The sequence below is a fragment of the Nerophis lumbriciformis genome, linkage group LG26, assembly GCF_033978685.3.
Source record: "Nerophis lumbriciformis linkage group LG26, RoL_Nlum_v2.1, whole genome shotgun sequence".
Taxonomy (NCBI): Eukaryota; Metazoa; Chordata; class Actinopteri; order Syngnathiformes; family Syngnathidae; genus Nerophis; species Nerophis lumbriciformis.
The window spans coordinates 35,390,779-35,417,500 of NC_084573.2; the positions used below are offsets into that span (position 1 = coordinate 35,390,779).

A 26,722-nucleotide genomic window follows, 5' to 3' on the forward strand; every position below is an offset into this window, starting at 1 on the left:
TTTGTGGAGTAAGTTGGAGCATGTCAGCCATGTTTGCGGAGTAAATTGGAGCACGTTTGCGGAGTAAATTGGAGCATGTTTGTGGAGTAAGTTGGAGCATGTTTGTGGAGTAAGTTGGAGCATGTTTGTGGAGTAAGTTGGAGCATGTTTGTGGAGTAAGTTGGAGCATGTTTGTGGAGTAAGTTGGAGCATGTTTGTGGAGTAAGTATAAGCATGTTTGTGGAGTAAGTTGGAGCATGTTTGTGGAGTAAGTTGGAGCATGTTTGTGGAGTAAATTGGAGCATGTTTGTGGAGTAAGTTGGAGCATGTTTGTGGAGTAAGTTGGAGCATGTTTGTGGAGTGGTGATGTATCATGTTGTCAATGTTTGTGTATTGCGTAGCAGCATGTCCATCATTTTTGTGGAGTATAATAAAGCATGTCGGCCATGCTTGTGGAGTTCTTCAGCATGTTGGTCATTTTGCATGACTTCTTACTAAATTCTAATGAGAACACGATGACGGTGATGACCATGTTGGCACAGACATGATGAATTTATGTTTAAGACAATCTGAACGTGCATTCAAGTGTACTGTTTTTGTCCTCATTTGAGGTTTTCACTGACTCCAATATCCCGCCTGTCGGCAAAATCCGGGCTGAGGCCGTTCAGGAAGAGGCTGCCACTCCTGGTCAGGGCCCCCGGGACGGGGCCGAGGGAGAGAGTCAAGTTGGAGTACGCCTCCCTGTCCTCGCCAAGGTTGGCCGACAATGTCCGCTTGCCCGGCGTCATTTGTGGGTTCATGGAGGCGTTGATGCCGAGCTCGGACGACAGTTTGCGCTTAATGGACGCGGCACGTTGGAACCTGTCATAGATGTCCACGCTGAGTCGCCTTCGGGTCTCTTTGAACTCCGCTGACACGTTCGCCGTCCACTCTGCGGCGTGAGCACGAAACTCACCGACCTGGAGCGACAGATTGAAGAATTTAGTCATGGGAGAATATGTCATTTCACCTATTTGGGTTCAAAATATTTTTTGCAAACCAGTAATTATAGTCTGCAAATGTGCCGTTGTTGAGTGTCGGTGCTGTCTAGAGCTCGGCAGAGTAACAATGTTATACTCTTCCATATCAGTAGGTGGCAGCAGGTAGCTAATTGCTTTGTAGATGTCGGGAACAGCGGGAGGCAGCGTGCAGGTAAAAATTTGTCTAATGCTTAAACCAAAAATAAACAAAAGGAAAGTGCTGCTAAGAAAAGGCATTGAAGCTTAGGGAAGGCTATGCAGAACGAAACTAAAACTGAACTGGCTACAAAGAAAACAAAAACAGAATGCTGGACGATAGCAAAGACTGACATTGTAGCGCAAAGATGGCGTCCACAAAGTACATCCGGACATGACATGACAATCAACAATGTCCCCGCAAAGAAGGATAAAAACAACTGAAATATTCTTGATTACTAAAACAAAGTAGATGCGGAAGACATGAAATTTCTACAGGAAAATACCAACAAAACAGGAAAAGCCACCAAAATAGGAGCGCAAGACAAGAACTAAAATACTACACACAGGAAGACACCAAAAAACACCAAATAAGTCACGGCGTGATCTGACAGTACTTTGAGACAAGAGCTACAGTCATGCATGGTTGGTTATGGTATGAATTATTATCCAACACTTGCAAGAACAACTTTTTACTGTCAATATCAGCTGCTGAGTTTCATTTTTTTAATGAAAAAAAATGTGCCTTGGCTCAAAAAAAAGTTGAAAAACACTGCCTTATAGCCAGTGTTGGGTTAGTTACTGAAAACCAGTTAGTTACTAGTTACTTTATTTCAAAAGTAACTCAGTTACTTACACCAAAAAGTAATGTGTTACTGTGAAAAGTAACTATTTAGTTACTTCTTTTTTTTCTCCTTTTTGTTTAAGGCTCCCATTAATGCCCTTTTAGCCTTCATTTCAGTACTGTTATTGCACTGGAGAATAATACAATGTGTTGATCAATTTGGCATGCATTTGCATCACTGAACTCAGAAAGCAATCTGGTCTACAAACAACACACAAAGACAAAGATATGTTTCAAAGGGCCAATTTATTTCAGGCCAGAACAAATTGACAAAACGAATTTAAATAGCTGCAACATAATGGCACTTTAACTTTAACTTTAAGTAGATAGGATCTTTGATCCAAGACACAACTTACATTTAACTAAAATGTTACTTTCTTTGTGCTCGACAAAAGAAAAGTATTGAGAATGTCTCCATGTTAAGAAACTCAACTTCTGGCTTCGCCATGATGTCTTGTTAGTTGTTATGAGAGTAGCGTATGTGTGTGTGTGTGTGGCCCTTTAAGATTTGACAGCATGTGACGTGAGTGACGTCAGTGAGTGAGTGGGCGAGAGAGGTGAGGGAACGGCAACAGTGAGTGCGTGCGGGTACTCTAGCTTGGTGGATGGTTGCGTTCAATAAAGTCACAAAGTTGCAACAAACCGCCGGCCTCGTCATTCACCCTCAGCTGTAAAGACCCACTTCCGGGTAAAGTGAAGGTTGCATACTTGCCAACCTTGAGACCTCCGATTTCGGGAGGTGGGGGCGTGGTCGGGGGTGGGGCAGGGCGTGGTTGGGGGCGTGGTTAAGAGGGGAGGAGTATATTGACAACTAGAATTCACCAAGTCAAGTATTTCATATATATATATATATATATATATATATATATCCTGAAAATATGCAAACAAAACTGTGTTTAGATCATTGATACTTCAAACTTGCATAAATAAATATTAAGGAATATAACATAACTTGACTTCTGAGAGCTTCAAAATGTAATGAATAAAATGCTAAAGTTGTTGATAAACAAGCAATTATTTTAATAATTAAATATGGTCATTTTAAATGAATTATTATGATAATTTAAAATCAATTATTTCAAATATGTTTATTTTAATGTATAATTCTATGGCTGGATGTAATAAGGAGTCAGAAAAAATACAAATAAAAATACAATTAATTTTGATGTTTTTAGCAAAATATAGTAAAAATTAATTTAGTTTTTTTTTTTTTTAAATTAATAAATATATTTATTTTTAGGTAAGATAAACATAATAATACAATTTATCTCTAGTCTGGATGATTTAGTTCTTGTCACCCTGTTGTCCTCCCGTCATGAAAAAAGGCTGTCCTCACTCAGGTCCGCATGTAGCTGGAGGGGGTGTGGCCTCCAGCTCCGGCTGAAAATCGGGAGATTTTCGGGAGAATATTTGTCCCGGGAGGTTTTCGGGAGAGGCGCTGAATTTCGGGAGTCTCCCGGAAAAATTTGGGAGGGTTGGCAAGTATGAGGTTGTTAGCCCCGAAGTACATAGGCCCTGGAGGAACGTCTCCCCTGCGCCCCTCGACTACGGTCTAGGAGCCCCCCACCCACAGAAAGCACGCCTCTTCTTTTCCTTGTGACACAGAAGGACGACACCGCAGCGCTGCAATAAAACACACATTCAAATCTTCTGTTTCTAGCCGATACTACATAAAAAATAACGTAAAATAACGCAGTAACGCATCATGTAGTAACGGTAACTGAGTTACTGAATATAAAAAATAACGCGTTAGATTACTAGTTACCACCGAAACTAACGGCGTTACAGTAACGCGTCACTTTTAGTCCCAACACTGCTTATAGCACTGACCATTAAATGGGAACAATACTTTTATATACTGTAAATGTTGAATTAGAGGGACAAATTTGACGAATTGAGGTTAAAAAAAACAGTTTCAGGGCCCAAGACCAACCAAAGTAAAAAATTGTGTACTATGCATTTTATTATGGTATTATCGCTGCATTTGATATGATAGTCCCTGACAGACATGGGTGGGAGAAAAAAAACAATATTGATTGTCACCTTGCATCGGGTCTCCCTGGGCTGTTTGTTTATTTATGAGGCTGTGAAGTGCGTGCTTGGTTAAAGCTGCAGTGCATTTAAGCGAGAACGTATGTTTCTCTCTGTAACACACACACACACACGCACACACAACCACACACACGCACAACAGTGCACTTCCGCCTCCTCTTTCTCACTTTCACCGTCCGTCTGCCCGTCTTGCAAATCTTTTAAGTCCCTGCAGTATTCACAGTATGTGCTGCACTGTACCCTAATTGTAGGCTCTTTTCCCCAGTGGATGGTAGTGTAGGGAGTACCCTGTACATTAACACGACGCGTGTGTATGTTTTATGCAAGAGGGAGCCGCCATGTGCTGTGCTCCCTCCAACCATTCTACATGCAATTAAATAATGAAGCTGACAGATGATTACTCTGTTTATCTTGTAAGGGAAAAGCACATGTCGACGAAGGCTCCTTGAACTTGCAATTAAAAAGCAACATTATGGAATAATTGTACACCATCTGGCAACTTCGACCGTCTTGCATGAATAGAAACGCAGTTCAGTCTAATTTGTGTGTTTGTAGCAGCTGTGATGATCAACAGGCTTTGCTCTCTCGACACAAGACCGGGATGAGTTTGTTACACTGCAAAAACTGCAATCTAAGTAAGATGAAATATCTCAAATAAGGGTGATATTTGCTTATTTTCTGTCTGACAAGATAATTCTTCTCACTAAGCAGATTTTATGTTAGAATGTTTTACTTGTTTTGGTCCTAAATGATCTCAGTAAGATATTACAGCTTGTAGCTGAGATTTGATGACTTATATTGAGTAAAACATGCTTGAAACTAGAATGTTGCAAAGCTGTGTCATCAACACTCACAAGTATAAAACTTCTTTTTTAAAGTACCGTATTTTTCGGACTATAAGTCGCAGTTTTTTTTCATAGTTTGGCCGGGGGTGCGACTTATACTCAGGAGCGAATTATGTGTGAAATGATTAACACATTAGCACTTGGCGCGATGATGTCATGTTATCCATGGAAAAATGCATTTTTAGACCATATGATTTGCCTGAGCGGCTAGGAGACCCCGAGAGTAACAAGCGGTTGCCTTGTTGCCTTTCCATTAAGAACAATAAATTAGTTTTTAGTATAAGTAAATGTAATGCCGAGCGCATATCATTATGTCAAGATAATGGCACTAGCATTTACTTCATTTAAGAATATTTTTCAACATATTGAGTAAAAAGGTCTCTTTTTTTTCTACCAAGAAAAGTGCCCTTGTTATTAGTAAGAATATACTTTAAGGTATTTTTGGATTCATTGAAGTTAGCCATTTTCACTTGTTTCGGAAAGTCTTGACAAGCCAAATTTTCTTGTTCTATTGGCAGATAATTTTGCATAGTTCAAATAAAATACCGTATTTTTCGGACTATAAGTCGCAGTTTTTTTCATAGTTTGGCCGGGGGTGCGACTTATACTCAGGAGCGACTTATGTGTGAAATTATTAACACATTAGTGTAAAATATCAAATAATATTATTTATCTCATTCACGTAAGGGACTAGACGTATAAGATTTCATGGGATTTAGCGATTAGGAGTGACAGATTGTTTGGTAAACGTATAGCATGTTCTATATGTTATAGTTATTTGAATGACTCTTACCATAATATGTTACGTTAACATACCAGTTGGTTATTTATGCCTCATATAACGTACACTTATTCAGCCTGTTGTTCACTATTCTTTATTTATTTTAAATTGCCTTTCAAATGTCTATTCTTGGTGTTGGCTTTTATCAAATAAATTTCCCCAAAGTGCGACTTATATATGTTTTTTTTCCTTCTTTATTGTGCATTTGCGGCAGGTGCGCCTTATACACCGGTGCGACTTATACTCAGAAAAATACAGTAATCATTTCTTATTTCAAGCATGAAAAAAAAAATCATGACTTTGACACAATTGTGTCTCATAATTAAAACAGATGACAGCCAAATGGACTTTGCTGTTTTATTTTCAATGAAACAATAGAAAACACGTCCTCATATAGTAGTACAGTTGGCACAGTACAGTAAACTGACAGTTAATATTTTTAAACATTTAACATGTGACATTTCTAACTATTTTGAACAGAAATAGTTCATGCACATTCAGATAAATTCTTCCAAGTTACAATTAAAAATGTTTGGCCGGGGGCCAGGCTGTATATATGCGCACTAATTGACTGAAAGAGCACGCACTTGGCGCGATGATGTCATGTTATCCATGGAAAAATGCATTTTTAGACAATATGATTTGCCTGAGCGGCTAGGAGACCCCGAGAGTAACAAGCGGTTTCATTGTTGTCTTTCCATTAAGAACAATAAATTAGTTTTTAGTAAATGTAATGCCGAGCGCATATCATTATGTCAAGATAATGGCACTAGCATTTACTTCATTTAAGAATATTTTTCAACATATTGAGTAAAAAGGTCTCTTTTTTTTCTACCAAGAAAAGTGCACTTGTTATTAGTGAGAATATACTTATTTTAAGGTATTTTTGGATTCATTGAAGTTGGCTAATTTTACTTGTTTCGGAAAGTCTTGACAAGCCAAATTTTCTTGTTCTATTGGCAGATAATTTTGCTTAATTCAAATAAAATACCCCTCATTTTTGTATTTTTTTTTCTTGTTTTTGAACACTGACTTTTTGCAGTGTAGGAAATGTTACGTCGTCACATTACGAGAAATGTCCTCGCTTTACGAATTGAGTTTTACTCCGATATATTACAATACAAAAAGTCACGTTCCAATGTTACAAGTCATGTTTTATGAGGAAAAAGTTGTAATTCTCAGAGACTTTTACTTTTAATTAAAAAAAAAAGTGTAATTAATTAAATTGAAGTTAGTCATTTTACGAGGAAAGACACTTGTTTTACTATTATAAATACAAACAAAGTTATTATACAAGAAACATGTCCTAATTTTATGGGAAACAGAGACTAATATTAAAAGAGAAATGTATTGAAAATAAAATACAAAATATACAGTCATCCCTCGCCACATCGTGCTTCAAATATTGCGGCTTCACCACATCACAGGTTTTTTGGGGATATATATATATATATATATATATATATATATATATATATACACTATATTAGGTCCTGGGCATGACGCTAAAGTGCATCCGGCAGTGGAGGCTCCTCTATGGGGTCTTGGGGCACTAGGAGGTTAACCCCTTTACTACTGTTACCCCAGGTGGCCCTTGGCAAAGGCCTAGTACCTGACTGCCCCTTAGCCAGGGATACGGTGAAAACCTCAATTGCGGTAGATTTAAGAACTACCACAACGGCTGCGATGGCGGAAGAAGGCTGCAGCAGATAAGGGTCCCCGGTCGTATTGGACTCCATGCCACTGGACCCTGATCCGGATCTGTCAAGGATCGTCTGGTGACTGTCTGTGCACCAGTCTCCCCACGTTAAACTAAGTCACGCACAGGCATCCTCCATAAAGGGATACACCCCTACCAGGAGGATCGTCATACTCGTTCGAGTGACCGCCGATGATGATACACTATATTGCCAAAAGTATTTGGCCACCTGCCTTTACTCACATGTGAACTTGAAGGGCCATCCCATGGAATTGTCCAAAATGTTTTGGTATCCTGGAGCATTCAAAGTTCCTTTCACAGCCCAACTACTGAAAAACAACCCCACACCATAATTCCTCCTCCACCAAATTTCACACTCGGCACAAATCAGTCCGAAATGTAGCGTTCTCCTGGCAACCTCCAAACCCAGACTGGTCCATGAGATTGCCAGATGGAAAAGCGTGACTCATCAGTCCAGAGAAGGCGTCTCCACTGCTCTAGAGTCCAGTGGCGACGTGCTTTACACCACTACATCCCACGCTTTGCATTGGACTTGCTGATGTATGGCTTAGATGCAGCTGCTCGGCCATGGAAACCCATTCCACGAAGCTCTCTGCGTACTGTACGTGGGCTAATTGGAAGGTGACATGAAGTTTGGAGCTCTGTAGCAACTGACTATGCGCTTCAGCATCCACTGACCCCTCTCTGTCAGTTTACGTGGCCTACCACTTGGTGGCTGAGTTGCTGTTGTTCCCAAAAATATTCACTTTTCTTATAATAAAGTCGACTTTGGAATATTTAGGAGCGAGGATTTGTTGCACAGGTGGCATCCTATGACAGTTCCACGCTGGAAATCACTGAGAGCGGCCCATTCTTTCACAAATGTTTGTAGAAACAGTCTCCATGCCTAAGTGCTTGATTTTATACACCGGGCCAAGGGATTAAAACACCCGATTCTCATCATTTGGATGGGTGGCCAAATACTTTTGGCAATATTGTGTGTGTGTATATATATGTATATATATATATATATATATATATATATATATATATATATATATATATATATATATATATATATACACAGTATATCAGGAAAAAACACAGAGGCTATTTCATCCCTACAAGCCTGTTTCGCAGGTTTCCCTGCTATTCAGGGAAACCTGAATAGCAGGTCACTATTTATTATATAGTGTTTGTGGTTGTTACATATATAAAGGGTACATTACATGGGGGTGTGGCCATTGTTACACAGAAGTGCCGGGACCAGTTTGTTGCATTTGTTTAATGTAGACATGCTGGGGTGGTACATAATAAACATTTTTTCTTTCAGGCACGGGTTACATATTTTAGTTGTACTGTTGTATGGTGAGCTCGATGCGACTGTTTGCCATGTAATAGCGTTATCAATTTTATTGTCTTTAAAAGTCCATATGTTTTTGCTCAGCTCTGTAGAGTTCCTGAGTTGGGGCCTACGGAATGATGCTGTGTGGTTGTTATAACGGGTTTTAAAGGTGTTTTCTGTGAGTCCAATATATGTTTCTGTGTTTGAGACGTCCTTGCGGGTGACGCTGGCTTGGTAAACAACTGATGTTTTAAACAGTTTCCGTTAAGTGGGCAGTTAAGCCTTTGTCTGCAATTGCAAGGTCGTTAATGGTTGCTTGTCTGTGAGTGCTCAGAATCTTATTGTTGTGTGAGTCAATAGTTTGTTTGATATTCGTCATGCAGCCGTAGCTAAGTTTCAAGGTGATTACTGTTGAATATCTTCCTCAGTACATGTTTTTTGGGCGAAGTGCTTGTCAATGATTGCAAGAAATTTGTGTCCGATATTCGTGCGGACATTTTTGCTGAATGGGGGGGTTATACCAAAGAATGTTGTCCCGTTTCCTGGTTTTTCTTGTTTTAGTTGCTGGTGGGTCGTATTGAAGGGTCCACTTTCGTTGAGTGCTCTTTGCTATGGAGGCGTTGCTTGGTTGAATGATTCCCTGTCTGATGACAGGGCTGACTGTCTCCAGGCGGGTGGTTGCTGTCATGGTGTGCATATTGTAACGTGGTGTCGGGCTTTGTAAATGGCCGGTATGCGTTGTTGCTCAGGTTGAGTGTTACAGCCAGGAAGTTTACAGTGTTTTTTCCTGACCTAACGTATATTCCGCGCTACCCCCGTATTGAGCACTGTATAACGGATAAACCACAGTAATCTCGACTAATATATATATATATATATTTATTTTGTATTTTTCTAAAGCATGTTCCACAATTTGAGTCGTAAATTAAGTATTTTCAAGCATAAAATAGCTAAATGAACTAAAAAAACAATACTACAGATCAGTGACGTGCGGTGAGGTTGATGGCTGGTGAGGCACTGACTTCATCACAGTCAGATTTACAAACATATGAACCCTAAAGAGTAACTTATTCACCATTTGATTGGCAGCAGTTAACGGGTTATGTTTAAAAGCTCATACCAGCATTCTTCCCTGCTTGGCACTCAGCATCAAGGCTTGGAATTGGGGGTTAAATCACCAAAAATTATCCCCGGGCGCGGCGCCGCTGCTGCCCACTGCTCCCCTCACCTCCCAGGGGGTGAACAAGGGGATGGGTCAAATACAGACGACAAATTTCATTACACCGAGTGTGTGTGTGACAATCATTGGTACTTTAACTTAACTTTAACTTTACACATACAAACTGTAGCACACAAAGAAGCACACTTAATAAAAAAACGTTATTATGGTCTTACCTTTACTTACAAATTAAGTCCATGCGCCGCAACTAAAGCCCTCACTTCAACTTTCCATGTGCAAGATTTAATCTATTTAAAAAAGTGTAACCGAGGGTTTATAAATGTCGCCTATACTGTATGAAACTACAAAATAACAAACACGGAGGCTCCAGTTTACACGAGGACCACTTTATTTACCTTCTTTCAAAAACTTCCGCTCCACCCCATGTCATCACTTCCGCTCTTGGCGCCTTCAAAATAAGAGCTCGAGGCATATACTGTATAACAGCGCATAACAGGAACTTAACATCACAAAGAGGAAAGCCCATGAAAATAGGTTACAAAAGTTATTTAATAAAAAGCCAAAAAGTGCAAAAACAATAATGTTCGTGTTGGAGGAGTTGTGAATTAGGTACACCTGCAGTCTGCAGGTGTACCTAATGTTGTGTCCCTGCAGTCATTCACAACTCCTCCAACACGAACATTATTGTTTTTGCACTATTTGGCTTCTTATGAAATAACTTTTTTAAATAGATTCAATCTTGCACGTGGACATTTTAAGTGTGGGCTTTAGTTGATATAACAATTCTACGGCGGGGGTGCAGGAGGCGGGGCTACTGGAGCCTCAGCCAGTGCGTCTTTTGCAGCCGTTTTATGATCGCTCAGCACAAGAAATACGTTACACACATACAGTTGTTGACAAAATACACTGTACATTATATACCTCAGCTAACTAAACTATGGAAATGTATAATATAGTTCATATAGCAATACAGTCTCACTGCACAGCAGGCCAGCAGTTAGCCGAGTCCGGAATCCAAGTTGAGGCACTGAGTGACGTGCCTCAACTGGCTGCTGTTCAACGCACCGTCTCTTCTCAGTATTTGAACGGCAAATGTGAAAATTCAGCGATTTTGAATAAAAATAATCTGAAACTGGTGAAGTTAAATGGAAAATAACTTTATAGTATAATCACTGCATACATATAACAATTTAATTAATTTTTTTCTTTTTACATTTTTTTTCTTTCCATGATGGCAGGTGAGGCCCCGCCTCAACTGCCTCTAGTGACTGCACGTCACTGCTACAGATGTATTGGCCACAAGAGGAGACCAAACCAATCATAGTGCGCTATTCAGTATCGTGACTACTGATTGGCTATATTGGATTAAAAGAGTGTAAAGGTGACTAAAGGGTTTTATTTCCTGTCCAGAGGGCTCTCAGACTGTTGGAAACCCTATTTAGAAGGTAGCCAACAGGTTTTTTTTATGCTGTAGCTATGAAAATAAAAATAAAATGTATATCATGTACCAATTAACAGCGATAAACCAGGGACGACTGTAGTAAAATATGTAATAATAAAATAAAATATGTTTGCAAAGAAAAAATAATATAGGAGAAATAGTCATACTAAGTGAAGTGATTTATTTTTATATAGCACTTTTCTCTAGTGATTTAAAGCGCTTTACATAGTGAAACACATCCATCCAGCCATACATCCATCTTCTTCCGCTTATCCGAGGTCGGGTCGCCTAAGCAGGGAAGCCCAGACTTTCCTCTCCCCAGCCACTTTGTCCAGCTCCTCCCGGGGGATCCCGAGGCCTTCCCAGGCCAGCCGGGAGACATAGTCTTCCCAACGTGTCCTGGGTCTTCCCCGTGGCCTCCTACCGGTCGGGTTGTGCCCTAAACACCTCCCTAGAGAGTCGTTCGGGTGGCATCCTGACCAGATGCCCGAACCACCTCATCTGGCTCCTCTCGATGTGGAGGAGCAGCGGCTTTACTTTGAGCTCCCCCCGGATGACAGAGCTTCTCACCCTATCTCTAAGGGAGAGACCCGCCACCCGGCGGAGGAAACTCATTTCGGCCGCTTGAACCCGTGATCTTGTCCTTTCGATCATAACCCAAAGCTCATGACCATAGGTGAGGATGGGAACGTAGATCGACCGGTAAATTGAGAGCTTTGCCTTCCGGCTCAGCTCCTTCTTCACCACAACGGATCGATACAGCGTCCGCATTGCTGAAGACGCCGCACCGATCCGCCTGCCGATCTCACGATCCACTCTTCCCTCACCCGTGAGCAAGACTCCGAGGTACTTGAACTCCTCCACTTGGGGCAGGGCCTCATCCCCAACCCGGAGATGGCACTCCACCCTTTTCCGGGCGAGAACCATGGACTCGGACTTGGAGGTGCTGATTCTCATCCCAGTCGCTTCACACTCGGCTGCGAACCGATCCAGTGAGAGCTGAAGATCCTGGCCAGATGAAGCCATCAGGACCACATCATCTGCAAAAAGCAGAGACCTAATCCTGCAGCCACCAAACCGGATCCCCTCAACGCCGTAGAAATTCTGTCCATAAAAGTTATGAACAGAATCGGTGACAAAGGGCAGCCTTGGCGGAGTCCAACCCTCACTGGAACGTATCCGACTTACCACCGGCAATGCGGACCAAGCTCTGACACTGAGCATACAGGAAGCGGACCGCCACAATCAGACAGTCCGATACCCCATACTCTCTGAGCACTCCCCACAGGACTTCCCGGGGGACATGATCGAATGCCTTCTCCAAGTCCACAAAGCACATGTAGACTGGTTGGGCAAACTCCCATGCACCCTCAAGGACCCTGCCGAGAGTATAGAGCTGGTCCACAGTTCCACGACCAGGACGAAAACCACACTGTTCCTCCTGAATCCGAGGTTCGACTATCCGGCGTAGCCTCCTCTCCAGTACACCTGAATAGACCTTACCGGGAAGGCTGAAACCCATTACATTTAAACCAGTGTGGGTGGAACTGGGAGCAGGTGGGTAAAGTGATGAGGACGGCGGAAGCGGGGATCGAATCTTGAACCCTCAAGTTGCTGGCACGGCCGCTCTACCAACCGAGCCCCACAGGTCAGTTGAATGTTTTAATGGTATTTGTTCGTAACAGTACAGTACTTAAAATGTCAACAACTTTTTTTTTAGTTTTGAAAGATGATGTCATTAAAATGTGATTGTGTTGTTGAACAAGTTCAGACTGCCGGTGGGTTACATTGTGGCTATTCACAACCATCCATTTATTATCAAAAGCCCGTTTTTCCCTACCTCCTCTTTAGTTTTCTTGGAGATGACTCGAAACCAGTCTCCGATCATGCTGAGAACGGCGGCGAAATAGGCCAGGCCCACCAGGATCCAGAACCACACCACGGGCTTGTAGTACTTCAGGTATTCTGGACTCTCTGACCCACCTGCGGAATCACAGCACAGACCAGACGTAAGTCCGTGTTTCATTTAAAACAGCTCTGATTATCCGTCCATTAAGACGTCGGCCACTGAAGTGACTCACCGACAATGACGCAAAGGCCGAGATTTCATGTATTCCACAACGGCCGCCGACTCTATGTTTAGTTACTAGGAGCATAACACCCTGATTAGTTTACTTCTAACTCTCCGTGTTGGCACAGATGCTGCCTGCCCTCTAATCAATAATCATTAGGAAATCATTGGAAAGTGAGCTTTGATGTTTACCATCTGCCTAGTTCTACCAAGTGGGGAAAAAACCAGAAGAACAAAAGTTATTCAATTAGAAATAGTTGCATTTTTGTATCATTTTATGGATGGACAACATTTTGTAACAACATTAAACTACCGTATTCTCCGGACTATAGGGCGCACCGGGTTATAAGGCGCACTACACATATCTCTTATGTGTGACTGCCATCATATTGCAGCCTACACATATCTCTTATGTTTGACTGCCATCTACCGGTCACACTTATCATTTCACCAAGTACCGAATAAAATAGCTTCGAGGTCGGTAAGCACAACCAGAATCATTCCGCACATTAGGCGCACCGGGTTATAAGGAGCACTGTCGATGAGCGGGTCTATTCAGGTCTATTTTCATACAAAAGGCGCACCGGATTATAGGGCGCATTAAAGGGGTCATATTATTATTTATTTTTTCTAAATCGAAAACCTTGTGGTCTACATTCTTTTGCTTAATATTGCGAAACAAAACGCCAGATAATATGTCTTACCTTATACACACACCATAATAATACTGGTATGTTGAAGCACAGTACAATCCATCAAGCGGTGTGGCTTCATAGCTTACCAAAGTCCTACTAAAACATTTTGATAGATTTTTGAGTAATGTTCTATATTTTCAATGGAACATATAAAATGTTGGTGTTGTTTACTTGAGTCATATTGCCATAATAGTGCAGCCTACACGTATCTCTTATGTGTGACTGCCATCATAGTGCAGTCTACACATATCTCTTATGTTTGACTGCCATCTACCGGTCACACTTATCATTTCACCAAGTACCGAATAAAATAGCTTCGAGGTCGGTAAGCACAACCAGAATCATTCCGCACATTAGGCGCACCGGCTTATAAGGCGCACTGTCGAGTTTTGAGAAAATGAAAGGATTTTTAAGTGCGCCTTATAGTCCGAAAAATGCGGTAAGGTTGCTATATTGCAACAAAGAGACATCATTTCAGACGAAGGTGTATCTTTACCAGAAAAAAAACATACTGGTTTTTCGACACCAAAAAAATCATGTATTTATCAATCATTATTATTATTATTATTATAATTATTGTTATTATTCCTCTCAAAAACCTTGGCGCCTTCCAGCGGCCACAGTTTTTATCCGATTGGAGCCGTTCAAGTATCAGAAAGATCAGCTCGGTCGGGAAAAGAAAAAAAATCCAAATACCCCAGATTACCCAGAATTCCAGGTTTTCTGAGAAGTTTTTACCACTGAAAATGAAAAGGCCAATTTTCAAACTTGGACAACACCCACTTTTGTCACCCGATTTGAACCGTTCCACCATCCACGTGCCACTCACCCTGGAGATTCAGGCCAAAGTGTTTACGGGTTCCAAAATGTCCCTGATTACCAGGAAATACCAGGAACTTTTCCCCCATTGAAAATGAATGGGCAATTACAAACCTCATCATATCCCACATTACTTATGCGATTCGGACCATTCCCCTCCATCCACACACTCCACTCACCCGGGACTTTCAAGCCAAAGTGTTTCCGGGTTTCAACATTTCCCCGATTACCAGGAATGTTTACCCATTCAAGGTGAATGGACAATATACAAACTTCTACATATTCTACACTTCTCATCCGATTCTAACAGTTCCAACTAGAGATGTCTGATAATATCAGACTGCCGCTATTATCAGCTGATAAATGCTTTAAAATGTAATATCGGAAATTATCGGTATCGGTTTCAAAATGATCGGTATCGGTTTCAAAAAGTAAAATGTATGACCTTTTAAAACGCGGACGTAGGGAGAAGTACAGAGCGCCAATAAACCTTAAAGGCACTGCCTTTGCGTGCTGGCCCAGTCACATAATATCTACGGCTTTTCACACACACAAGTGAATGCAAGGCATACTTGGTCAACAGCCATACAGGTCACACAGAGGGTGGCCGTATAAACAACTTTAACACTGTTACAAATATGCGCCACACTGTGAACCCACACCAAACAAGAATGGCAAACACATTTCGGGAGAACATCCGCACCGTAACACAACATAAACACAACAGAACAAAATACCAAGAACCCCTTGCAGCACTAACTCTTCCGAGACGCTACAATATACACCCCCTGCCCCAGCTCAACCCCGCCCACTTCAACCTTCTCATGCTCACTCAGGGAGAGCATGTCCCAAATTCCAAGCTGCTGTTTTGAGGCATGTTAAAAAAAAATAATGCACTTTGCGACTTCAATAATAAATATGGCAGTGCCATGTTGGCATTTTTTTTCCCATAACTTGAGTTGATTTATTTTGGAAAACCTTGTTACATTGTTTAATGCATCCAGCGGGGCATCACAACAAAATGAGGCGGCACACAGATCCGGTGGCCATGGATGGGGTGCTGGCTGTCCGGGGTCGGGACCCGGGGTGGACCGCTCGCCTGTATATCGGTTGGAACATCTCTGCGCTGCTGACCCGTTTCCGCTCGTGATGGTTTCCTGCTGACCCCACTATGGACTGGACTCTTACTGTTATGCTGGATCCACTATGGACTGGACTCTCACAATATTATGTTAGACCCACTCGACATCCATTGCATTCGGTCTCCCTAGAGGGGGGGGGTTACCCACATATGCGGTCCTCTCCAAGGTTTCTCATAGTCATTCACATCGACGTCCCACTGGGGTGAGTTTTTCCTTGCCCTTATGTGGGCTCTGTACCGAGGATGTCGTTGTGGCTTGTGCAGCCCTTTGAGACACTTGTGATTTAGGGCTATATAAATAAACATTGATTGATTGATTGAATTCAACGACTGTATATATCGGTATCGGTTGATATCGGTATCGGTAATTAAGAGTTGGACAATATCGGATATCGGTAAAAAAGCCATTATCGGACATCTCGAGTTCCAACATCCACACACTCCACTCACACGGGACATGCAAGCATTTCAGTTCGGCTCGCGCACATACGACATTCACACACAATTCCTACTGGAATTGCATATTTTAGTATAAGTTGTAATACAACAACATTTTACAAGAACAAACTTAAGTAGTCATACTATTGCGAAAATGGGAGCCATTAATCAAGGGTTGGAATTGGGGGTTAAATCACCAAAAATGATTCCCGGGCGCGGCCACCGCTGCTGCCCACTGCTCCCCTCACCTCCCAGGGGGTGATCAAGGGTGATGGGTCAAATGCAGAGAATAATTTCGCCACACCTCGTGTGTGTGTGTGACAATCATTGCTACTTTAACTTTTTTGTCAATAAAAGGTATTTTATAAAACTCTTTTAACTTCATAAGGAAACAATGCTGTAAAGCTCACCAAGTATGTCGAAGTCGGCCATACTTGTGGCGTGTTTGTGGATTGTTTGGCAGCTGTCTACCATGTTTATAAAAAATATAAAGAAATAAAGTTAAAGTACCAATGATTGTCACACGCACACACTAGGTGCGGTGAAATTATCCTCTGCATTTGACTCATCCCCACAGGGGAGCAGAGAGCAGCAGCGGTGGCCGCGCCCGGGAAAGATAGTAGTAGGGATGTGACCATAAACAGCAACAATGATAACTGTGGTAAAACTACTACTGTATTTTCCGGACCATAGGGCACACCGGTTTATAAGGCGCACTGCCGATGAGCGGGTCTAGTCAGGTTTATTTTCATACAAAAGGCGCACCGGATTATAAGGCGCATTAAAGGGGAACATTATCACAATTTCAGAAGGGTTAAAACCATTAAAAATCAGTTCCCAGTGGCTTATTTTATTTTTCGAATTTTTTTTCAAAATTTTACCCATCACGCAATATCCCTAAAAAAAAGCTTCAAAGTGCCTGATTTCAACCATCGTTATATACACCCGTCCATTTTCCTGTGACGTCACATAGTGAAGCCAACACAAACAAACATGGCGGAAAGAACTGCAAGCTATAGCGACATTAGCTCGGATTCAGACTCGGATTTCAGCGGCTTAAGCGATTCAACAGATTACGCATGTATTGAAACGGATGGTTGTAGTGTGGAGGCAGGTAGCGAAAACCAAATTGAAGAAGAAACTGAAGCTATTGAGCCATATCGGTTTGAACCGTATGCAAGCGAAACCGACGAAAACGACACGACAGCCAGCGACACGGTAGAAAGCGAGGACGAATTCTAACCAACGATTGGTATGTGTTTGTTTGGCATTAAAGGAAACTAACAACTATGCACTAGGTTTACAGCATATGAAATACATTTGGCAACAACATGCACTTTGAGAGTGCAGACAGCCCAGTTTTCATCAATTAATATATTCTGTAGACATACCCTCATCCGCGCTCTTTTCCTGAAAGCTGATCTGTCCAGTTTTGGAGTTGATGTCAGCAGGCCAGGGAAGCTAGGGTCGATATTCTTCTCTTGATCATCTTCGGTGGCATAAGGAACGGTGTGAGCCAAGACATCCAGGGGGTTTAGTTCGCTCGTCTGCGGGAACAAACTGCCGCCATTGCCGAGGACCTTTGTCCCTGAATTGCTCACACACTCCGGCAGATTCAATGGGGGTCTGGCGGCAGATTTCTTTGACTTTATCGTTGGAAATGCATCTGCTTTGAGTGTCGCAGGATATCCACACATTCTTGCCATCTCTGTCGTAGCATAGCTTTCGTCGGTAAAGTGTGCGGAACAAATTTCGTCCAATTTCTTGCCACTTTGGCATCTTTGGGCCACTGGTGCAACTTGAATCCGTCCCTGTTCGTGTTGTTACACCCTCCGACAACACACCGACGAGGCATGATGTCTCCAAGGTACGGAAAACAGTAAAAAAAAACGGAAAATAACAGAGCTGATTTGACTCGGTGTTTGAGAAAATGGCGGATTGCTTCCTGTTGTGACGTCATCGCTCCGAGAGCGAATAATAGAAAGGCGTTTAATTCGCCAAAATTCACCCATTTAGAGTTCGGAAATCGGTTAAAAAAATATATAGTCTTTTTTCTGCAACATCAAGGTATATATTGACGCTTACATAGGTATGGTGATAATGTTCCCCTTTAAAGGAGTCATATTATTATGATTTTTTTCTAAATGTAAAAGACTTCCTTGTGGTCTACATAACATGTAATGGTGGTTCTTTGGTCAAAATGTTGCATAGATGATGTTTTACACATCATCTTCAAGTCGCTTTAGGATGCACCGTTTTGTGCGTGGTCTTATTTACGTGGCTCACCTTCAGCACCGTCATCTTTGTTGTAGCGGTGTAGCGTGCAAGGACGGGAGTGGAAGAAGTGTCAAAAGATGGCGCTAACTGTTTTAATGACATTCACACTTTACTTCAATCAATAACGGAGCAGCATCTCCTCATCCGGAAACAACAACAAGACCGGAAATGTGTCCCATGAAAAACCGTCCGACCGGAACTCTCTAATAACTAAAGTTCCTTGGGTGAATAATGTAAACTCACTACACCGGTATGTTTTAGTGCTCTCATGGTGAGTTTACTGACAGATATAAGTAAGAACTTTACACTACTTTATGTTAGAAATGGCAACAGCGGAGGATGAATGTCGCATAACAAGAAGATAGAGAAAAAGAAGAAGCTTATCAACTACGGTGCACATTTTCAGTACTTATGCAGATCCCAAATACGGATCAGCAGGTACCAAAGGGTAAGAAAAGTTGGTTTTGCATAATATTGTGAAACAAAACGCCAGATAATATGTCTGCTAATAGGTGCCATTTTGCTGTCCTTATACACACACCATAATAATACTCGTATGTTTAATGCGCCGACAATCCATCAAGCGGTGCGGCTTCATAGCTTACCAAAGTCGTACTAAAAACATTTTGACAGATTTTTGAGCGCCGTGTGTAATATCTGGGTATTATCTTCGACCCAACTCTCTCGTTTGAATCACACATTAAGAGTGTTACTAAAACGGCCTTCTTTCATCTCCGTAATATCGCTAAAATTCGTTCTATTTTATCCACTAGCGACGCTGAGATCATTATTCATGCGTTCGTTACGTCTCGTCTCGACTACTGTAACGTATTATTTTCGGGTCTCCCTATGTCTAGCATTAAAAAATTACAGTTGGTACAAAATGCGGCTGCTAGACTTTTGACAAGAACAAGAAAGTTTGATCATATTACGCCTATACTGGCTCACCTGCACTGGCTTCCTGTGCACTTAAGATGCGACTTTAAGGTTTTACTACTTACGTATAAAATACTACACGGTCTAGCTCCGTCCTATCTTGTCGATTGCATTGTACCATATGTCCCGGCAAGAAATCTGCGTTCAAAGAACTCCGGCTTATTAGTGATTCCCAGAGCCCAAAAAAAGTCTGCGGGCTATAGAGCGTTTTCTATTCGGGCTCCAGTACTATGGAATGCCCTCCCGGTAACAATTAGAGATGCTACCTCAGTAGAAGCATTTAAGTCCCATCTTAAAACTCATTTGTATACTCTAGCCTTTAAATAGCCCCCCTGTTAGACCAGTTGATCTGCCGTTTCTTTTCTTTTCTCCTCTGCTCCCCTTTTCCTTGAGGGGGGGGGGCATAGGTCCGGTGGCCATGGATGAAGTGCTGGCTGTCCAGAGTCGGGACCCGGGGTGGACCGCTCGCCTGTGCATCGGCTGGGAACATCTCTGCGCTGCTGACCCGTCTCCGCTCGGGATGGTGTCCTGCTGGCCCCACTATGGACTGGACTCTTACTATTATGTTGGATCCACTATGGACTGGACTCTCACAATATTATGTCAGACCCACTCGACATCCATTGCTTTCGGTCTCCCCTAGAGGGGGGGGGTTACCCACATATGCGGTCCTCTCCAAGGTTTCTCATAGTCATTCACATCGACGTCCCACTGGGGTGAGTTTTTCCTTGCCCGTATGTGGGCTTTGTACCGAGGATGTCGTTGTGGCTTGTGCAGCCCTTTGAGACACTTGTGATTTAGGGCTATATAAATAAAGATTGATTGATTGATTGATAATGTTCTATATTCTCAATGGAACATATAAAGTTTTGGTGTTGTTTACTGCCATCATATATTGTATCTCTTATGTTTGACTGCCATCTCCTGGGCACACTTATCATTACACCATGTACCAAATAAAATTGCTTCGAGGTCAGTAAGCACAACCAGAATTATTCCGCACATTAGGCGCACCGGGTTATAAGGCACACTGTCGATTTTTGAAAAAAAGGTAAGGATTTTAAGTGCGCCTTATAATCTGAAAAATACGGTACTATTATGTTTGCCAAGCGTGACACAAACTCTTCTGGGAGCAGTGCGCCAAAGAAAAGTACAGTAAAAGTAAAAAGCAAAGTGAAAATAAACATGCAAAAATCAACATTGGTTGGATGACCGCCTAAACGGCGCGGCTATAATGAAGGATGAAGATGGAATATTTGAACACGTGAAAGGATCGACTATAGTATAGACCAGGGGTCGGCAACCTTTACCAGTCAAAGAGCCATTTTGACCAGTTTCACAAATTATAGAAAACAATGGGAGCCGCAAAATTTTTTTGAAATTTTTAAATGAAATAACACTGCATACAAAGTTTTTTTTTTTGCTTTGTGCTATGTATAACCAGAGGTCTCAGACACACTGCCCACACCTTGATGTGTGAGGGAGCAGGGTTGGGGCGGGGTTTGGTGGTAGCAGGGGTGTATAATGTAGCCCGGAAGAGTCAGGGCTGCATGGGATTCTGGGTATTTGTTCTGTTGTGTTTATGTTGTGTTAAGGTGCAGATGTTTTCCCGAAATGTGTTTGTCATTCTTGTTTAGTTTTGGTTCAAAGTGTGGCGCATTATTAGTAAGAGTGTTAAAGTTGTTTTATATGACCACCGCCAGTGTAACCTGTGTGGCTGTTGACCAAGTATGCCTTGCTGTCACGTACGTGTGCAAGCAGAAGATGTATATTGTATAACAAGTGTCGGGCTGGCACGCTGTTAATACAGATTGTAGAGGGCGCTAAATGTTGTACCATCATGGCACGCCCTTAATATAGCCGTAAGGGTGAAAATCGGTGAATATTAATCCCGGGAGTTTTCTGCGAGAGGCACTGAAATCCGGAAGTGTCACGGGAAAATTGGGGGGTTCAGCAAATAAGCTGCTGAGCCGCATCAGAGTGATTAAAGAGCCGCATGCGGCTCCGGAGCCACGGGTTGCCGACCCCTGGTATACACAGTGATAACGAAGCAGCATAGTAATCTCGATATTGAGACTTCCTCCTCTTTTTGTTAGAGATGTCCGAAAATATCGGCCTGCCGATATCATCGGCCGATAAAAGCTTTAAAATGTAATATCGGAAATTATCGGTATCGGTTTCAACCTCCCGATTTTCCCGGGAGACTCCCGAATTTCAGTGCTCCTCCCGAAAATCTCCCGGGGCAACCATTCTCCCGATTTCCACCCGGACAACATTATTGGGGGCGTGCCTTAAAGGCACTGCCTTTAACGTCCTCTACAACCTGTCGTCACGTCCGCTTTTCCTCCATACAAGCAGCGTGCCGGCCCAGTCACATAATATATGCGGCTTTTACACACACACATAAGTGAATGCAAGGCATTTTTGGTCAACAGCCATACAGGTCACACTGAGGGTGGCCGTATAAACAACTTTAACACTGTTACAAATATGCGCCACACTGTGAACCCACACCAAACAAGAATGACAAACATATTTCGGGAGAACATCCGCACCGTAACACAACATAAACCCAACAGAACAAATACCCAGAAACCCTCGCAGCACTAACTCTTCCGGGATACTACAATATACATCTCCCGAATTCGGAGGTGTCAAGGTTGGCAAGTATGCTCTAGTATACTTTGGACTGAAGCTGTGTGCCGTCATTGTTTTTGTAGCTGTTGTTTTGAGGCATGTTTAAAAAAAAAAAAAAAAAAGCGCTTTGTGAGAGTCAAAGTATAGTATTTCCCAGAGGTGGGACCAAGTCATTGCTTTGCAAGTCACAAGTAAGTCTCAAGTCTTTGCCCTCAAGTCCGAGTCAAGTCCCGAGTCAAGACAGAGCAAGTCCGAGTCAAGTCCAAAGTCAAGACTGGAAAGTCTCAAGTCAAGTCCCAAGTCCTGCATTTTGAGTTTCGAGTCCTTTCAAGTCGTTTAACCACAGACTAATATATTTACACAGATTGTGTATGCTTTTAAAATGCTGTATTTATTTATTAAAACAAGTGCATTTGAAATTGCAGGGAAAAAGATAGTGCTGACATTGCACTTCAAAATAGCACTATTAACCAGTCATTTTAAACATGTAACTCATTCCTTTACAGAATAAACACATTTGAAAAAAACAAGTGCAACTGTACTTATTTGCACAAAAGTGTTAACATTGTATTTCAATGGCATATTGCATTGTAACTAGTTCCACAGCAGTTTCTGTCCTGTTCTTACCTTATCTCATTGATCTCATCTCATACTGTATGTGTGTTGATGTGTGCGTACACATGAAAAACATAACAAATATATGAACATAACAATGAACAGAGTTGTACTTTTTAGATGTCAGGACCCATGCAATATGTACACATATTCTTAATATAGTATACATTTTAACTGACCTTTATTTGACTATGTTTGTCTTTTTGTATGTGGCTAAAATACGCGGTGCTGCTGACCACCGTCTAACTTTACGTTACTGTGTGTGATACATTGACTAACGTAATGTTACTGTGTGTGATACATTGACTAACGTAATGTTACTGTGTGTGATACATTGACTAACGTTACGTTACTGTGTGTGATACATTGTCTAACGTAACGTTATGTGTAGGTACCTCATGCAACCCTGCTTAAAAAAAAATCACTTGACAAAAAGTATGAATAAGGTAGCAAACTGCAGTGGACGCAACAGATTGCCGTGTTTGCAATGACGTTGTAACCATAGACATCTTATAAGTAGACGCAGGTTGCTGTGACGTGAGCAATTTGGCCGCCATCTTGAAGTGGTGATGAGGAGCCGGCGAGCAGCCTAAACTGACAGTTGACAGGTAGAAAACAAAGATGCCGGGCTGGTGTTCAGCGTTTTCCTGCTCAAATGAGCGGACTGTTGAAAATAGGAATCGGGGGATTACTTTTCACAAGTAAGATTTAACATTAACGTACTATTGGTTGTATCTTATGAAAATAATATTACCACAGAGTTGAGAAGGATCAAAGATCTTCAATATTTGTATGTGAAAATCACAAATAAATCTTCTGGGGAAGGATGACGCCCCTACAGGGGTTTGGTTTACAAACTTTCAGCCCCACCTAAAACAAAATTCACCAGCCGCCACTGATTATGATGCATTCTCATTTTAGGCAAAGTATAAGACAATACTTTCTTAACAGTATAATTGTAACCAGGAATAAGTCTTCAAGTAACAATATTCAAATACTAACATTGTTGGGTAAAACAGAATTTGGTTTTATTCTGAATCCAGTGAAACAGATTGGTGGTTTTAGCTGATATGAAGACTTTCAGGTGTTTATATGTGTTTATGTTTAAGTATTTGGCAGACGCTTTTATCCAAAGCGACTTACATAAAATAATACATATAAAACAATCACTGCAAATATTATCATTTAAGGGAAGAATGTAATAGAAAATATCAATACAAAGTGTCAAGACAGAATAAACTCTCTGCTGCTGCAGCAACAGAGATACAGTCTATAGGTCCCTAAGATATATAGATATCTAATGTATTCATACATTGTTTATGTAGGATATACGCATGTATATATAACCTAATCATATTGTTTCTTCAACTTAAAAATAGTTTACCGTTTTTTCCCCTTCTCTAGGATTATAATCCCAGTTTTGATCTCGGACGTCTGGTCACTTATAGCATATAAGAATATTATATTACTGTTAAGCAAACTATGAATACTAAAACACGCCAAAACATGTGTCTGTTATCATAGCTACACGTATGACAAAAAAGGGGGGTGAAAATCAGTGGTATTCAGTGAGGTAAAATGAATTAAATGCGCTGACAGTTCATTGTTCCTGCCAAATGAATTGCACTGAGTGGAGCGGATCACCACTCCAAGATGGCGGCCCCGCGCCTCGTCTGCGCCAGTAGGCAGTAGCGCTCCATGCTGCGTCTACTTATAAGATGTCTATGGTTATAACGTTAGCAGTGAGTTTGCAGCCTCACTGATTTAACTACACAGCAAATAAAAGTCACGTTACTTAGCCAATAAACGTTATCTTACATTCAAAACTTACCCTTCTTTGTGCAACTTCAAATGTTGAACGTTGTTGCGTCTCCGTCTGTAATATTCGAACTGCGTGATTTCCATACGGCAATTCGTTTTTTGTTGACCAAGTCGTAGTTTTTATACCCGAACGAAACCAACTTTGGCATAATTGTTGCGTTGTTTGACAACTTGTTCGGTGGTTGTACTGCAATTTGATTGGATGAATGCTGCGTGATGAAAACAACGTAGATCTAATTTGATTGGCTGTTGTACTGACAGCACACCAGCTGACAGGAACAACACGTTGAGAGACACAGACGAAGAAAATGAAAAATACGGAGCGCTCCCAAATAACTTTTTTAAGCGTTGGATTTTGGGGAAAGTAGCAAGTCATGTCAAGTCATGTCAAGTCAAAAGGCTCAAGTCCAAGTGAAGTCACAAGTCATTGATGTTAAAGTCTAAGTCGAGTTGCAAGTCTCTTTACATTTTGTCAAGTCGAGTCTAAAGTCATCAAATTCATGACTCGAGTCTGACTCGAGTCCAAGTCATGTGACTCGAGTCCACACCTCTGGTATTTCCCATAGTTGTAGTGGGTATCAGGATTATCTCAGGGAGAACATCCGCACCGTAACACAACATAAACACAACAGAACAAATACCCAGAACCCCTTACAGCACTAACTCTTCCACCTCAACCTCCCCACCCCCACAACCCCGCCCACTTCAACCTCCTCATGCTCTCTCAGTGAGAGCATATCCCAAATTCCAAGCTGCTGTTTTGAGGCATGTTAAAAAAAAATAATGCACTTTGTGACTTCAATAATAAATATGGCAGTGCCATGTTGGCACTTTTTTCCATAACTTGAGTTGATTTATTTTGGAAAACCTTGTTTTTGATTGATTGATTGAAACTTGTATCAGTAGATTGCAGTACAGTACATATTAAGTACGATTGACCACTAAATGGTAACACCCCAATAAGTTTTTCAACTTGTTTAAGTCGGGGTCCATGTTAATCAATTCATGGTAAAGTTACATTGTTTAATGCATCCAGCGGGGCATCACAACCAAATTAGGCATAATAATGTGTTAATTCCACCACATTATGGGTTGATATCGGAATTGGTAATTAAGAGTTGGACAATATCGGATATCGGCAAAAAAGCCATTATCGGACATCTCCACTTTTTGTACTTTTTAGTGCAGATGGCAAATGTTTAAAAAAATAAAAAATCCAAGAAAAATCAAAGGACCTTTTTCCCCGGCGACAAAGTCTCCAAAACCGATGGTGGTGAGGGTGATAACCACGAAGTAGATGGACTCCAGCGTGCTCCAGCCCTCGATGTGCTTGAAGATGACAGCTGGCACCGCCACGAAGATGAGACAGCCAAACAGGATGAAGACCAGCGTGGAGATGACGCGGATCTTTGTCTGGCTGACTTTCCACTTCTGTAGAAAACGTAACAGGAGTCAGTGAGCGGGACACTCGTAAGATATGACTCATTGAGGACACGCAACGCAATTGGCCTTCATTTTTTGAGAGTTTGGCATCAAAAACCTGATTATCCATCCAGGCAGCATGATGGATTTTAAGAGGGTGTAGCAGCTTCAGAAAAATAATAATGCCGTTTTTTTTCCATAAATTTACTGGTAGAAATCTATTCTTGATACAATCTTAATGTCACGAGACGCAGAGAAGGTGGCACTGTGCAAGTAAAAAGTACTAGGTTAAAGGTGAACGAATGGCAATGTGCAAAAAAATCTGACAAAAGCACCACGAGGTGAAAAAAAGGGAAATAAGTAATCATTACTGTCAGGTTTAAACACTGATGACATCTATTAAACAAGACAAGAAGCAAGGAATTAAACAGAGACAGAATTCAATTCAGCTCAATTGAGGAGAAATGCGTCGTCCCACGCTCTGACAAAAGATTGTACGCCTCCTCTTTTATTTGGACTTTCCCTGAGTACATGGCAACAGCTGTTTCTAAGGGAGGGTGGTCGTAAACAGCCACCGCCTTTGGTTACAAAACAGTTCCAAGAAAAGGTCGTAAAACAGTTTCAAAGAAAAGGTGCCTGGAGGGAGGTCTCCGCTTTGTAGATTAGACTTCCTTTTTATTGTCATTCAA

The 26,722-nt window shown here is 41.6% G+C and overlaps 1 protein-coding gene across 1 annotated transcript in view; it reads right to left on the reverse strand.

The window, feature by feature from the left end:
• Positions 1-335: 335 nt before the first annotated feature.
• Positions 336-26,722, reverse strand: part of kcnk2b (potassium channel, subfamily K, member 2b) — a 74,485-nt gene continuing 48,098 nt past the window's right edge. The window contains exons 5-7 of the mRNA XM_061986979.2: positions 25,847-26,042; positions 13,002-13,144; positions 336-938 (exon numbers count right to left, since the gene is read on the reverse strand). Coding sequence (XP_061842963.1) covers positions 582-938; positions 13,002-13,144; positions 25,847-26,042 — 696 coding nt within the window. The 3' untranslated portion in view covers positions 336-581. The remainder of the gene's footprint in view (positions 939-13,001; positions 13,145-25,846; positions 26,043-26,722) is intronic.